Source organism: Mytilus californianus, unplaced genomic scaffold (assembly GCF_021869535.1).
Source record: "Mytilus californianus isolate M0D057914Y unplaced genomic scaffold, xbMytCali1.0.p SCAF_5, whole genome shotgun sequence".
In the NCBI taxonomy this organism is placed as follows: Eukaryota; Metazoa; Mollusca; class Bivalvia; order Mytilida; family Mytilidae; genus Mytilus; species Mytilus californianus.
The window spans coordinates 86,452,697-86,469,426 of NW_026262701.1; the positions used below are offsets into that span (position 1 = coordinate 86,452,697).

The 16,730-nt window shown below is 31.4% G+C and overlaps 1 protein-coding gene across 1 annotated transcript in view; it reads left to right on the plus strand.

The window, feature by feature from the left end:
* LOC127701656 (centrosomal protein of 164 kDa-like) overlaps positions 1 to 16,730 on the plus strand; it is a 59,298-nt gene that overhangs the window by 13,478 nt on the left and 29,090 nt on the right. The window contains exons 5-15 of the mRNA XM_052205645.1: positions 1,249 to 1,296; positions 1,843 to 1,907; positions 4,516 to 4,644; positions 7,010 to 7,117; positions 9,285 to 9,347; positions 9,853 to 9,927; positions 10,620 to 10,706; positions 12,143 to 12,279; positions 12,938 to 12,982; positions 13,875 to 13,983; positions 14,318 to 14,415. Of these exons, the coding sequence (XP_052061605.1) occupies positions 1,249 to 1,296; positions 1,843 to 1,907; positions 4,516 to 4,644; positions 7,010 to 7,117; positions 9,285 to 9,347; positions 9,853 to 9,927; positions 10,620 to 10,706; positions 12,143 to 12,279; positions 12,938 to 12,982; positions 13,875 to 13,983; positions 14,318 to 14,415 (964 nt within the window). The remainder of the gene's footprint in view (positions 1 to 1,248; positions 1,297 to 1,842; positions 1,908 to 4,515; positions 4,645 to 7,009; positions 7,118 to 9,284; positions 9,348 to 9,852; positions 9,928 to 10,619; positions 10,707 to 12,142; positions 12,280 to 12,937; positions 12,983 to 13,874; positions 13,984 to 14,317; positions 14,416 to 16,730) is intronic.

Sequence of the window (16,730 nt, forward strand, 5' to 3'; positions counted from 1 at the left end):
TGCTGAATCTAAACATGTGTTTAGATTTTTGATTATGGGCCCAGTTTTCAAGTTGGTCCAAGATAGGGTCCAGTATTGAAACTTTGTTTAATTTCAACAAAAATTGAATATATGAGGTTCTTTGATATGCTGAATCTAACCATATATTTAGATTTTCTATTTGTAGGCCCCGCTTTCAAATTGGTTCATATTGAGGTCAAAAGGGTCCAAAATTAAACTTTGTTTGATTTCATCAAAAATTGAATTATTGGGGTTCTTTGATATGTCAAATCTAACAGTGTTTTTAGATTTTTAATTCGGGTCCCGTTTTTTAAATTGGTCTTCATTGAGGTTCAAAGGGTCCAAAATTAAACTTAGTTTGATTTTAACAAAAATTGAATTCTTGTGGTTCTTTGATATGCTGAATCTAAACATGTGTTTAGATTTTGTGTTTAGATTTTTGATTATGGGCCCAGTTTTCAAGTTGGTCCAAGTTGGGGTCCAAAATTAAACTTTTTTTGATTTCAACAAAAATTGAATATATGCATGGGGTTCTTTGATATGCTGAATCTAACCATGAATTTAGATTTTTTATTTGTGGGCCCTGCTATCAAATTGGTTCATATTGAGGTCAAAAGGGTCCAAAATTAAACTTTGTTTGATTTCATCAAAAATTGAATTATTGGGGTTCTTTGATATTCCAAATCTAACCGTGTATTTAGATTTTTAATTTTAAGTCCCGTTTTTTAAATTGGTCTACATTAAGGTCCAAAGGGTCCAAAATTAAACTTAGTTTGATTTTAGCAAAAATTGAATTCTTGGGGTTCTTTGATATGCTGAATCTAAACATGTGTTTAGATTTTTGATTATGGGCCCAGTTTTCAAGTTTGTCCAAGTTGGGGTCCAAAATTAAACTTTTTTGTTTGATTTTAACAAAAATTGAATATATGGGGTTCTTTGATATGCTGAATCTAACCTTGTATTTTGATTTTGGACATTGGACCATAATAGGTAAATTAAAAAAATTCAAGTTCTTAGACCACATTCTTTCTGTGTCAGAAACCTATGCTATGTCAAATATTTAATAACAATCCAAATTCAGAGCTGTATCAAGCTTGAATGTTGTGTCCATATTTGCCCCAACTGTTCAGGATTCGACCTCTGCGGTCGTATCAAGCTGCGCCCCAGCGAAGCATTTTATTTGCAAAATAATGCACTGCATGTTATAGTTATCGTAAGTAATTATATAATATTTGTTTATTTGTTCAGGTCCACCTAGAAGTGGAGGACCAAGTGGAGGCCCCCCAGCTACTCCTGGTAAGTTGGAGCCCTTCTACAATAGACCTTTCAATATATCATGCAAGCATGCCCATTTTTTGTCTACATAATATTTTGTCAATGTCTCCTGTTGAATATTTGTATAGGGTCTTCACCTTGTGAAATATTGTAATAGGCATGATGTAAAATGTAACTCTGTAATGTGAGTGATATCTAAAGAAAAAATCTTTAAGTCTAGTAAAGGAATTATTTAATTTAATAACAAATGCTGATAAAGCTTTCTCAATTACTACTTACTGTTTCCACAATGAGCTTAAACTTTTTCTTGATATATTCACAGTTGAAAAGAGTAATAAAAATTTAGTGACTACTATAAAGTAGACCTTGTTTAAAATGTTGGTAAAGTGGTTTAAGAACTAGGGCAACATGTATAGAATGAGTTTTAAGGTTTATATATTTGATGCGGTTTTAATGTTGATAAAAGTAATATTTCAATGATACTCACAGGAAAAAAAGTTAAAAACAATCATTTATTGAGTTTTTTTTATCTGTCTCATTTTAATTAGATTATATTTTTTTTAAAAGGAAAGAAAGGAAAAGCTGGAAAGGATGATGGAAAGAAAAAGAAAGAGAAACCAGGAAAACCTAAGGTAGGTCATTTACTTTATCTTTTAATTCCTGTCTCTTAAGGTATGTGTGAAAAATGTTTATTTGCATTCATACATTTTCCTGTTCAGAGACATCAAAAATTATGTCTAGCTTATCATTCTGTTGAATAAAGTACAAATCTAGGGACAGAAATTTCTCATGAAAAAACAAAAAGAAAGAAAGAAATTCATAGACACATTGATGGGCAAATGGGCAAATGAATAGAGTAAAACCCAAAATGAAATGCTAGATTTTGAAAAATTACTTGATCTACAAGTGGCCGTCAATAGCTTGATGTCTGCTGTTTGTTTTCTGAGTGTTTTGAGGGCACAAAGATTTATCTTAAGTCATGCTATCAATCCCTCATTCTAAAAAATAATTGTTGTTCTTACTCCTTTTATTGCACTGAATTTGGGTATGTAGATGGAACGTAATGAAATGCAGATTGAGTTTTAGTTTCATTACAGTTGACATATTTTTATGCAGTTAAGCTGCATTATGCGAGCACCCTAGATTTGTGTCCTACCCAATAAATGCTGAAATACTTGCCATTGTTATTATCTAGCTGGCTACTATGTTATATATAACTAATTGAACACTTTTTTAATACTTTTAATTCTGGATTACAAAAAATATGACCAGAAAAACCTTTAATGATCGTCGAATCACCCAAAAGTTTTGAAGTTGCACATAGGAAGTAGTGCTCCTTAGGAATCCTTATGTAGTTTATTATCGCCTGTGCTTTTGGCTGAGATGTCAAAGAACAATTGTATGAAATATTTAATCGCCGAAAATCTCTAAAGACAAGTAGTTTAGATTTCCCAAATGGCAAAAGTCGTAGGAATATTGTTTGTCGTCAATACGTAGTACAACTACGTCAGAAGTCTATTATATAATAAGTTTAACTGTTCATGCTGTTGGCGGCAATTTCAAATTAGTAGACGAAATTTTCGTATCTTTTTAATTTGGAGGCAGGGGTTTAAACTAGAGGTGGTCCGAGGTCCGCGACCTTCCACTTTTGTAATAGGACTTTCGACTTGGTTACTAGCTACGCCCGACAGACCTTCCACTTGAAAGAAAATAAAAAATAACTTTGCAAACCTTTTCACCAAAGTCTCCAAATAAACGATCTCAAAACTTATTTTCATCATTATTATTTATGACATCAATGTTCATTTTGTTCAACCGCTAGCTTTATACAGAAAATCGCCGACAAATAATGTGTAAATTCGAGTAAAATCGTATCTGACTGACAAAACAAACATTGTAAACACAATGACAATGGATGCCGTGAAGACAATTATAATATCGGATCCACTCCGGAAGCGGATAAGGGTAATTCAGGGTTTTGGCGATCAACTAAAAAAAAAATCCAGGCAGGTGACAAAATACATCTATGCATGGTAAATGAATATAAACACTAGAATTGAAAACCAAAAGATATATGTAAAAGAAAGAAAAAGCAGAAAATATTTTATACAGAAACTCAAAATTACCTTTTGACAAATTTTAATGCCAAAATCCAATACAATGTGACAGCTGGTCACAGTATATCTAACAATATATATGATCCTGGTCACAGTATAAATTTTCTTTATCAGTGATAAATGTTGATAATGCATGTAAGATGCTTTTAAAGTGTAAACATATTACTGCAATTTTGAAGGGGTATAGTTTTCTAAATTTGGATGGTTATATGTCTCTGGTTAAAGTAGCTGGAAGTTTCTTACTTTATTTTCACAAATAATGCAACTATATTATATAATACCTGAATGTAAGCAAATCATATGATATATAGGTGGCGTCCTTTGGGCCACTCTACCCCTCCTGTTTGATAACTTTGAAACAGATGAGATCCCCACCTCTCAACCATATACATTCATGTATGGGACTATATAACTAAAATGAAATTAAATATAGGGGAGTTCCGGGGGTCACCCACCCCCTCCTGTTTGGGAACTTTTGAAACGGTTGGGATCCCCACCTCTAAACCATATATATTCAAGTATGGGACAATATAACTTATCAAATGAAATATAGGGGGAGTCCATGGGGTCACCCACCCCTCCTGTTTGATAACATATAAATTATTTGCCTTAATAATTAATTCATTAGATAAACATAAATGTACAATATATGAATGTTTAATGTTGAAGCAACATTGCCACAGTTTTCATAATTACGTTTGCCTTGGCTTTTGGTTAACTGCCTTCAGTGCTTACAGCGCTTTGATTAGATATAATGCTTTGACATGGAAAATTTGATTTAAAATTTTACTTTTTTTTTTTGTCCATGTCTATTTTTGTTATATAGTTAATATGATATGTTACAAATCAGGTCCATGTTTTCATCTATTTGACCTACTATTGACAGAATTTAGACTTTGTTCTTTAAACAATTCATTACAAATTACCTTTTTCAATACTTTTTTTGTCTGCAGGGGGTGTTTATTTTTTATTTATGTATATTTGATGATATTCAAGTTGAGTTAAAGTCTTTTTCCAGTTAATCTACTATTACTATCTAAATGTTTTTCCCCATTCTCATTGTTGAAAATGGGGCGTTTATGTTGAACTGACACATCTAGTTATTTTCTATTCACTATTTCAGTTACAACTTGGCCCATTAAAGGCAGAACAGAGTATGGGTACACCATCAATGCATGGTGGACTAGAACCGATGAGATCATTGGGTGGACAATTAGCACCTCTAAGAGGATCAACAGGAACTAGTCAGCCGGTACGTATCCACAGAATACAAAAACAGCAATGCCAATACTTTTTTTCTTAATATACATGCACAGTTTAAAAATGCTATGTTCCATCTGAAATAATATTTTAACATTTGAATTTAAATAATTGATATTAAAGACAACAACACTTGTACGAGTGTTTGTCTTTAATATTGATTATTTCTCACTTTTTCAAAGACAAACTGTGAATACCTATTCACTCATTTATTACCCTACCGCAAAATCACTACCTAAGGTGTTGGTTCACCATTTACAATTTGAATTTAAAGAAACAAAAGGTCTAGAAATGTTGTTTGATGATTCACTTTGTGTATAAAGTAGTTTGCAATAAGTTGTACTAAGGGCCTTATTTGGTAAAAAAAAATAAAGTATTATAAAATTAAGTTGTGATTTTTGTCAAAGAAGATTGATAGGTATGAGCAGAGTAAATATCGTAAAGTTTTTCATATATAGTTAATCTAAGAGATTTGAAGGATATAAGATTGCATGAATTAAATTTTTCTTCGAAAATAGACATAAATACATGGTTTTGACACATATTTGTGTGTAGGAAATGTCGTGTGCATGAAAGAACCAAATGAATTTATAAACTAGAGGTGTTGGCCTGATATAGACAAATGTTATTGTAAATTAATAAGTTGATTCTCGATGCAGACTATATTTTTATCATGTCCCAAACAATATGAAAATCAACAAAAATCTATGTGTTTTTACAAATAACACATAGAGGTGGCTTTCCTGTATTGTTACTACTAATTTTATTGTGACATCATGGATCCTTAACTTCATGTTTTTACTTTTTTATTATCTCAACTTTAAATAAACATAAACATAATAAATAGAAATCTTTTAAAAATTGGAAGTTCAATTATCTGTGAAAACAAAGGCCCTTATCACACATTGTGTTTTATATAAAATTAAAACATTTTATTCCTATCTTACAATCTTGTCCTGTAATAGTGCTTTAAAAAGATATATGAAAGGTCCTGGGATACAAGATGTAAAACAGTTTTTCTCCTCTTCAGATAATTAACTTTTAGACTTTAAAATGCTCACTAATTCTTGCACGCTAAAAATCTAAAATTTAACTATCTTTGGAGGAGAATTATTATAACTCACCCACAACAGCAGGAGAATCTAGGTAAAAAGGTCTAATATTAAATGAAAATTCAATTGCAACAGACATTTGCTTATTTCAGTAAATATCTATGATGATAATTTGTGATCCAAGATAGTGGCAACAGATTTTATACTCCCATAATTCTTTAATGGAGTTGTCTAATATTTTGAAATAATTTGAAATGAAATTTTTCTTGGATCCATATTTCTGTAGATTTCACCAACAGTAAGTTTTTTTGCATGCTAGAAGGATTACAGAAAGTAGAAAAGTCATCAACATCTTCATTTAATAAGATAACACTACATTTAATAAGATAACACTACATTTAATAAGATAACACTACATTTTCATGTTTCCTGTATCATAGTGTGACTGCATGAAAATGTCACAGGAAGAATTGTGTTGGTAGCATGAAATCTGATGTAGAAACTGATTGGTTTTGTGTTTTACTCATGCTAGTTAGGGTCTCTTTTTAGAGTACCTAGATATTCCTTAGTTGTGATGCAGCCATCCTCAGAATAGTGCTTTGCTGAGGGAAAAAAGCTTGAAAATAGTTCATACATTTTGAATATTTACAAACTTCTTCCAATATAGAACTACTGGAAAAGTTGTGTGAAACATTAAATATACATGTGAAAACTTTGTACAGCCAAATATATCATTGTGTCTATTGAAATTCAAATTAGGAAGAAAATGATTGTTCCTCTTCCAATTTTTTGTCAATTGGTCAGTGTTATTTAATTTTATCAATATAACTTTATATAGGTTACTTTATCTGAGGTTTTGTCTAATTTTCACCTGGTAGTTCTATTCAACATCAACCAATTTTTGAAATAACTTATGATGGAGTTTAAATTTAACTGACCTGATGAATGACAATATTGAAAAGGTTAAAGTATCATGGGGTTTAAGATGAGAGGTAGCTGTTCATAAGACAACATGTACACATTAAAAGAGACAAACAAATACAAGACATCTTGAAGTACCTGCATGGTTTTCAGTCATAACAACATTTTCACTTCATACCTCAAAGCTTACGTTGGCCACAATAATGAAGGATTCAATGTTTTACATGAATTAAATAAATTTGCTACAAAAAAGATGATACAGGCACTGAACATCTACATCCTGGCTAGAAAGAAAAAAATCAAATGCATTAATTCTTTGTCATAGTATGAACTTTTAGTAAATTTTTGTCAACAATAAATTTTAAGATAACATAATTGTTTTAGGTGAAGTCAAGTTTCAACACAACAACAGGTTCCCTAAAGCTGAGTAAAAGTGGCAACCTCACAAGCAGCATGTCAATTCCTTTTTACTCAAATGAGTTTGAAGACGATGTGAGTATAATTTGATAAGGATAAAATTGATTTTACAAATTATAGCTTTCTACTTGTAAATTCAAGTTTGATACTTAATACCTGAAAATAAAATGATACTTGAGTGCAGTTTCACCAGAATAGATCAGGATACTTGAGTGCAGTGTCACCAGAATAGATCAGACATCATGACACCTGTGGATATTATATAATTCGTGGGATACCAATTTTTGTCGAGTCTGCGACTTTTGTCGCAGAAAGCTCGACATAGGGATAGTGATCCGGCGGCGGCGGCATTAGCTAACTTCTTAAAAGCTTTATATTTTAGAAGATGGAAGACCTGGATGCTTCATACTTTGTATATAGATGCCTCATGTTACGAAGTTTCCGTCAGTCACATGTCCAATGTCCTTGACCTCATTTTCATGGTTCAGCGACTACTTGAAAAAAAAGTTCAGATTTTTTGGAATGTTAAATTCTCTCTTATTATAATTAATAGGATAACTATATTTGGTATGTGCGTACCTTGCAAGGTCCTCATGCCCGTCAGATAGTTTTCACTTGACCTCGACCTCATTTCATGGATCAGTGAACAAGGTTAAGTTTTCGTGGTCAAGTCCATATCTGAGATACTATAAGCAATAGGTCTACTATGTTTGGTGTATGTAATGATAGTAAGGGGTACATGTCTAACTGGCAGGTGTCATCTTACCTTGACCTCATTTTCATGGTTCAGTGGTCATAGTTTAGTTTTTGTGTTTTGGTCTGTTTTTCTAATACTGTATGCAATAGATCAACTGTATTTGGTGTATGGAAATATTGTACGATGTTCATGTCAGTCTGGCAAGTTTTATTTGACCTTGACCTCATTTTCACGGTTCATTGCTCAATGTTAAGTTTTTGTGTTTTGGTTTGTTTTTCTAATACTGTATGCAGTAGGTCAACTATATTTAGTGTATGGAAATATTTTACGATGTACATGTCAGTCTGGCATGTTGTATTTGACCTTGACCTCATTTTCAAGGTTCATTGTTAAATGTTAAGTTTTTGTGTTTTGGTCTGTTTTCCTAATACTGTATGCAGTAGGTCAACTATATTTGGTGTATGGAAATATTTAATGATGTACATGTCAGTCTGGCAGATTTTATTTGACCTTGACCTCATTTTCATGGTTCATTGCTTATGTTACGTTTTTGTGTTTTGGTCTGTTTTTCTTACACTTTAAGCAATAGGTCAACTAAATTTGGTGTATGGAATGATTGTAAGGTGTACATGTCTAGCTGGCAGGTGTCATTTGACCTTGACCTCATTTTCATGGTTCAGTGGTCAAAGTTAAGATTTTGAGTTTTGGTCTTTTTTTCTAATACTATATGCAATAGGTCAACTATATTTGGTGTATGGAAATATTTTATGGTCTTTATATCAGTCGCGCAGTTTTTATTTGACCTTGACCTCATTTTCACAGTTCATTGCTCAGTGTTAAGTTTTTGTGTTTTGGTTTGTTTTTCTTAAACTATAAGCAATAGGTCAACTATATTTGTTGTATGGAAAAATTGTTAGCTGTACATGCCTGCCTGGCATGGTTCATCTGACCTTGACCTCATTTCCATGGTTCATTGGTCAATGTTTAGTTTTCTTGGTTAATGTTAAGTTTATGTGACAGTTGTAAGAAAGCTTTATATTTAGGACTATCAACATAATATCAATGATTAGTAAAGAAGGCGAGACATTTCAGCGTGTGCACTCTTGTTGTGTCTTTTTAGGGTACAGCTGAATCACGAATTTAAATGTTCATTGAAGCCAAAATTATCTATAAGGCTTGTATGCATGCCGTCTTTTGTAAAACCAGGAAATCAAATATCCATGAAAATACAATTTTTTTTTAATCCATGAAAATAAATGAATCCACATTAATTTCTTCATTTCTTTCAAATAAGTAATGATACAATAGGTCCTGTTTTCTATAAAGTGTTGTTGAGATGAGCTTAAAATCGATTTGATTTATTGTTGTTGGAATTTAACACTACTAAACATGTCTCACTACAAAAACCACTGTGTATAAGAAGTAGCTATAAAGGTATATATCTTATGTATTGTCTGAACATTAAAACTATAATTATTTCATTAATGAGCCTTTTGAGTAATTTTTATCCACACTTGTTCAATATCTCAAATTCTATTATTTTAGGGTCCAGAAGAGGAAAGGCCACATCACAGTGTAAACCTGACACCACAAGAAATGGAATATCAGGTCATTAGAAATAAGTATAATGAAAAGTTCAATTGTATAGAGCATGCTAACATTTTCAAAAACAGTTTGTGTGGATTTTTGTTATGACAATGAAGTACACATTTATAGTTTTTCAGCATGAATATGTAAACTTTGAATTTGTGAACTTATAATTAAATGAAACAACTACTGTAGAGTAAGTGTATGTACATAGATTTATTTTCATGCAATACGACAACCCATCTAACATGGTTTGCAGTGAAAGGCATTTTAATCCAATGCTTCACATATAAATCTAACTATTTTGAAAACCATGAACATCGAAAATAAAAAAGAATCAATGTAAAAAATATGAATAAATGCAATAGGGGTTTTCAAAATGTTATAATTTTTATTTCTAGTAAAACATAATTTTAGTTGAAGGTTAAGTATTTGAATTGTAAATTTATGCATTTTAATTGCATACTTAGTGTTAGGGGAAAATGTCATATGAAAAAACTTGTTGAATAAATATACATCTATGTAGGAATCTGGAGAAAGTGACCAAAACCAACCTAAAGGGGAATCAGAAACAGACAGTGAAGATTTTGGTAAAGAAATTGTAAGTAAAAAAATATGCAGGCTTTGGAAGATGATAGTAATTAAGCTTTACAAATCGACATTTTCTCATGACATGTTCAAATAAAGTGTGTTGTAGAGAAGTCTCTTTATTTTAAACAAAAAGACTACCAATGTAAGGATTAAAGTGGCTTGACTGTTTGATAGGTTTTGTTTAGTTTCTCAGTAAAAAAATATTAATGTGGGAAATTTTTGACCTATGAAGGCAATGTCTTTGTTCCTTTCCAATATTTTTTTTGGACATATTTTGCAAGATGTCACCTTAAATAGCAAATAATGATATTGTAAGGGTACTTGAGTGTGCAAAAACAATTGCACTATCCATTGAAGTTAATGTCCCCTGTACAACAGAACATGACTACATAATTAAACATTCCACATACAAAACAGACACCTGTATACATGCCTCTTTCTGTCTGATGGGAGAAATTGTTTTTAGGGTATAGTAAGATGAGTTCAATTTATTATATAAAAATAATGTATTTCAAATAGAATTTTATTTTATATTTTGAATTTAGACTTTATCCTTATATAAAAAAAATTAATTTAAAAACATATGGAAAACTATGTGTGCCTGTTGGCAAATTAAGGCTTGAATTGCATGTAATGTTATCAAAGATCTTTGAAATTTCTTTTTTACAATGATATATTCTAAGCATGACACATATATTTCAGGACTTTGGTATAGATAAGAATTTATCCGAAAGAATTATGGATATGGATATAGGTACATTAGAACCAGTGAGGGGTTCACTAGAAAAGGTATTGTATTAATTAGCATAATAGTTATTCTGCCAGCTACTTAATTGGCAGTTATGTATTTCTTAACTTTTATGTTTGTTTAAAATTGAAAGGACAGAATTACTGGGCAGTTTTACCGTACTTTTAATAAATTTAAAGATTTACAGTCAAACCTGAGTAAACCGGACCCTGAATAAACCGGTTTCCTGTCCATTCCGGCCGAAAATTGAAGTCCCATTTTTTTCCCTTCAAAGTCTTTGTAAAAATACCCTTTGTAAACCGGACCCTGTGTATTCCGAATTCCGGTCTAATTATGCAGTCCCAATATTCTTAATTACATCAATCATTACCTGTCAAAACTGGTTTGTTTAATTAATTTAAAATGATAACTGTATTGATCGATATGCAAACAAAACATAATTGTTTATACAAGATGTTTTTTTTAGGATAATCAATGAGCAAGGTGTTAAACCGTGAACTTACAGTAGTGAGCTGCAATATTGAAACACTATAAAAGTTTTAATTAAAAAAACTAAAAGAAACGCGGAATATATCTCCGATAGAACTTACGTTGTAACTTTGATGATTTTTTAAAATCGCATTTAAGAAAATTTCATCGTGTTTTCGAAATGATGGGTACCTTGTTGTGAACCCCGAAACCAATAACCTTGATAATGAAGAAGACCCGGATGACGACAATCCATTGTTATCGTGCACTGTACGACAATGTTTAGATCGTGATGAAATTTCATTTGATAAAATTCTGGCTTTTTAATCGGCTATAGCAATGTGGGCAATGAACGATGGAAGTAAATGAAACTCTCGTGTAACAATTCAAACAACGCGAGGATTCTGATGCAAATGAAAACAATGATCTCAAAGTAAAAGTGAAACTGACAAGTCGGAGACTGATGCTACCGAGGTCGATTTGACATACGAGGATATGTTAAAAAGGTTAAAACATTATTTTTTTGAATTCGGGGAACAACCAATTTCTAAAGGCAATGAATACGAAGACTCAAAACAACGATCGTGCGTAGTTACATGTATTACGGTATTCAGTTTACAATTTACAATCAGACAGAACTTTTACATGAAAAATATCTGACGTCACAGGTCATTAATTTCCGGTCAAAATGGAAACCTGAATAAACCGGCTCACTGTCCAAACCGGCCCTTTTTCATAGTCCCATAGCCGGCCGGTTTATACAGGTTTAACTTATGGGAAAACTGCTCCATTTTTAATCATATAGAAATTGAAATGATAAGGTATAAGTAAAAATGTGATGAATAGCTTGAGATTAACAAAATTGAGCATGATCAAACCATGGATCAGACACAATTACAAAGGCAACAAAGATAGATTTAAAGAATTATAAAGGCACATGAGAAATCAGATTTTATTCAAATTAAAACTGTGTGTTCTTCAATTTTTTTAATCCTATTTTTTTCTTCAGTTACATGATTTTGAGGGAACAATGTCAGCCATGTCGACTGCTCGAGGAGATTCTCCTGGTGGTAAGATGAGTCCTATTGACAGATTTGAGGAAGAGAGGAAACGTAGAGCGGAAATAGCTGCCAGTGCTGCTGAAAAGTAGGTCATTCAATGTCTAAAACTACATGCTTATTTTTTACACTGTTGTGGGGTTTTAAATTGCAGTTTAAATTAAATCATTTTGTTTTATTATAATTATCCATTTAGTTTAATAATTCAAGCATAAATAGATCTATAGTTTAAAGTAGTTTGAGTAACCATTACACTTCATAGTCTCTTTTTTGTCATGTTTTGCGATGAATATATTTAAAAAAAATCTACAAGTTAAAATTGGACATGAGTTAAGCTATATCTATCAAAACAACTTGTAGTTCCAACAATACTTAGAGTCCCCAAAGAAAGAAATGTAAGAAAAAAAAAGAAAGAAAATGCAAACTTTACTAAGCATTCTATCTAACAAACTACAAGAAAATGATGCAGCAGAATGTACAACTCACAATTAACAAAAAAACAAAAACAATATACAACATTTTGTATTTTGTATAATAGATATTAATGAGGTTGTAAACGACATTTAAAAGATGTTAAGTAACAAACCAACAATCAGTTAATCATATTAAATTATTCTTGTGATATGTAATTTACAAAGCACACATAACTGAGACAGCAGCCCAACATTAAAGGACTCAGTGAGTTTGTTGAAATTATTTTGAAAATGTTTTAAATGGCTTTCAAGATATCTGTGTATACATTTCAGACGATTGACGACAACACATAGACAAGAAAGTTATGATGATAAAATGCAAGTTTTTGATATCAGATAATGTTTTACTAACAATTTTGTATAGTCTTTGTGGATAATAGATATAAGAAGATGTGGTATGAGTGCCAATGTGACAATGCTCCATCCAAGTCAAAATTTATAAAAGTAAACTATTATAGGTCAAAGTACGGTCTTCAACACGGAGCCTTGGCTCACACCGAACAGCAAGCTATAAAGAGCCCCAAAAAATCTTGTAATATAAAATACATGGTGTTTGAAATTTCCAAAGGCTGGTGTAAGATCAACATGAATTTTAGGTTAAAGATATATAAAAGAATTGAATACATTACAAATAAGGATTCCATTATTTAGTATTCAAAATTAAAGTGTGATGTCATCTCCTAAACCACCTTGTAAATTAAATGTATGTTGCACATGATAAAAAGCATAAATTTAGTGTTTAAAATTATTCATGAACAATTTTTAGCAGTCTCTATGGTTTCATAATAACTTACTTGCCTGTAGTGCTGTGAGTCATTGGTTTAATCCATGTTCTGACCAAAAGAAAGACCTCAAAATTGATATTCCTGCTTTTCCACCAAGTATTTGGCATTTAGGAGTTATAGGAAAGAATGGCCACCTCAGTCAGAATAATATGTTTGAGTAGGGATACCTGTCTTCATATGGACTTTTACCTTGTTAGAACATTAAAAACTGACACTGACTATACATGTCAGTCTAGTCCAAACAAGAGTATCTTTGCATCCAATTAACAAGATTTTGGTCTGCATTTGCATGGAATGATTGCCACTAGCATTAATAGGCCACAAATCAGTTATTCCTTTTGATACACATACATTTCTTTAAAAAAAACAAATAGAAGTAAACCTAAAAGATATGCAAGTATAAGAAAATGTGTATTTCTTTTCAGGACCTTTGAAGAAGAACACAATATGAGAGCCTCAAGTGAAATGAGATATGATGATTTAAGAGAAACACTTGACAGGGAGTTTGAGGATAAAAGGCTGGAAATGCTTGAGGTATTTCTTTATGGCTCGTACCTGAAACATGATATCCTCCCCCTGTTTTCACTAAATTTTCAAATAGTTTTCTTTTTGATATTTTTGTTCCACACAATTTTTTCCCTGGCATCCCTTAATTTTCCGTCTTGAAATCTGCAGGTGTGAGATTCTTCATACATGTAGATGAGATTTGATAAATATTGTGTGTGTTAAGTTCTTGATAAATTATTTTAAATATGAGAGTGTCAATTATCATGTAAAACCAAATATAAGGAGACAAAAAAGTTATTGATATATCAGCCTCAATTTCATGCTTATATAACTGCTTACTATTAATATTCACAATTTTCAGGACAAAGACAGAAGAATAAAGAGAATGAGAGATGAAATCAAAAGAGAACAGGAAGAAGAGGAAAGAAAATTGAAGATGGAAAATGAGGAGTACATCAGGTATAGTGTTAAATCATTGTGGCATTATATTATAGCACTAAAGCTTAGAGTGAAGTATTTATAGAAGCTTTATAGAACATCTTTACAACAAAAACTTCTATTATGTCCTTTTATAGATTTATGCAATAGTATAGACTTCTTGCCAAAGATTTTTCTTATTTTTGTAGATACTGTAGTATTCTTTCTTGCTTTATTCCTTTTACATAGTTTTCTCATACTCTAGATACTGTGAAATCAATTTTATTTATTGGGTGCTGATTTGAAATATCAAATATTTTGAAATGTTATTTAAAGCAAATTTCCTGTTGGTATGTACAAAGTTTCTAGACTGTGAACTTATTATTTGTTAAACCATGACTATTGGCACTCATGAATATAAATAGTTTTCACTCCAGTAGATAATAAGTTGACTATATTATATGTACGAAATCTTTGATGACTACATAACACAGTAAACACTGAACCAACAAATTGTCATTTATTTGGTATTCCTATCAGCAACTTAGAAAGTCAATACAAATCAGAGTTGGAGGAAAAATCATCAGTTCTCAAACAAGAGAACGAAAATTCAGTTAGTAGAATACAAGGAGAAGTTGACAAACAGCTGTCTGAGGAGGAAGTAAACATTCGGTAAAATTCATGTTCAGTACACCAATTTGCATGATTGTTATTATAATTAAATTGTCAGCATGGAAATGGTGGAGGGGTTACTGTTGTTGCATGTTTATAATTAATTGTTTCACAGTTCGTGCAGAATGTGGAGAAAAAATCCTCCTGAACATAAATTGTTCAAGTGAAATTTACACTATGTACATGTTTTTTTAAAGAATCATTGCATGTATGTTACTTTATGATTTAATGTTTGGCTGATTAGAAGCTGGTTTTTACAATTCAAAATACATCTCGCTTAATCACCGGTATGCTAATGTTGTCAAGATATTACGGAATATTATTCAAGTTCATTTAATTGACAATGACAAAAATAAAGATAATGAAATGCCTAAGCAATAACTGATGAAAGTTCCATATATTCATTCTTTTTTACACTTGTCCTGAATTTGCATGAAATATTTGTCACTAGAAATTAAGCAAAACTATCAATCAATCCTTTTAACACTATAAATATTTTCTAATTCATAGTTAACATATTTTTCCCTCTAATATCCTTCACTTCCCATGCAACATGATTTCAAAAGGACAGTGTTTTTTTAAGTTGATCAAGCATGAATAATTTATTTGCTTGATGTTAGACCAGATTAAAAGTAAAAAAGGTTCATCATATTTCTTTGAAATATTTTGAGTTGTAGTCATTGGTTTTTTTATATGGAGAACTTTATCCTTTCAAATACAAAAGAAATAACTTAATAAATAGTTCTAATTTTGGTTCAAATTTGCATTGTAACGACCTTCAATAATTTTATGGTTTATTCATTGATTGAAGATTCTGCAAAAAAGATAGAAGTAAACATGGATTTTATATCAAAGTAAAAGGTCTGATTCCGATTTCAGTTAGAAGGAAAATGCTTGTACAGTTTTTTGTGGTTTTTAGACGACCGCAAAAAATTTTTTGGGATCGTATAATGGTATGATGTCGTCGTTGTCTGAGTCTTTGTCCGAAGACACATTGGTTTCCAGACAATAACTTTAGTTAAGGTAAATAGATCTCTATGAAATTTTTTAAGAAGGTTCAATACCACAAAAGGAAGGTTGGGATTGATTTTGGGGATAATGGTCCCGACCGTTTAGGAATTAGGGGCCCAAAAGGGGCCTAAAACAAGCATTTTTCTAGTTTCAGGATAATAACTTGTGTATAAGTATTTCGATTGCTCTGAAATTGTACCACAATGTTTAATACCACAAGTTAAAGGTTTTTGATTCATTTTAGGGGTTATGGGGCCAACAGTTTAGGAATTAAGGGCCAAAATGGGGCCAAAAAACAAGCATTTTTCTAGTTTCCAGACAATAACTTGTGTGTAAGTGTATGGATCTCTCTGACATTATACCACAAGGTTCCATATAACAAAGAGAAGGCTGGGATTGAGTATTGGGGTTATTGCTCCAAGGGGGGTTTCAAAAAGTTGGGGTGTGGATTTTTTTTTCTAATTTTTTTAAGGGATTCATATTTTTTTTTCAAAATTTTTCAAATTTCGAATTTTTGAAAAGTTTCAAGAAGAAATCTTCAATTGCACAGTATTGCGCAATAGATTTTTAAGATCTTTGACCACATTTATTTTGTGTCAGAAACCTATATTATGTCAAAAATTTGATCACAAATCAAATTCAGACAGTATCAAGCTTGAATATTGTGTCCAAAT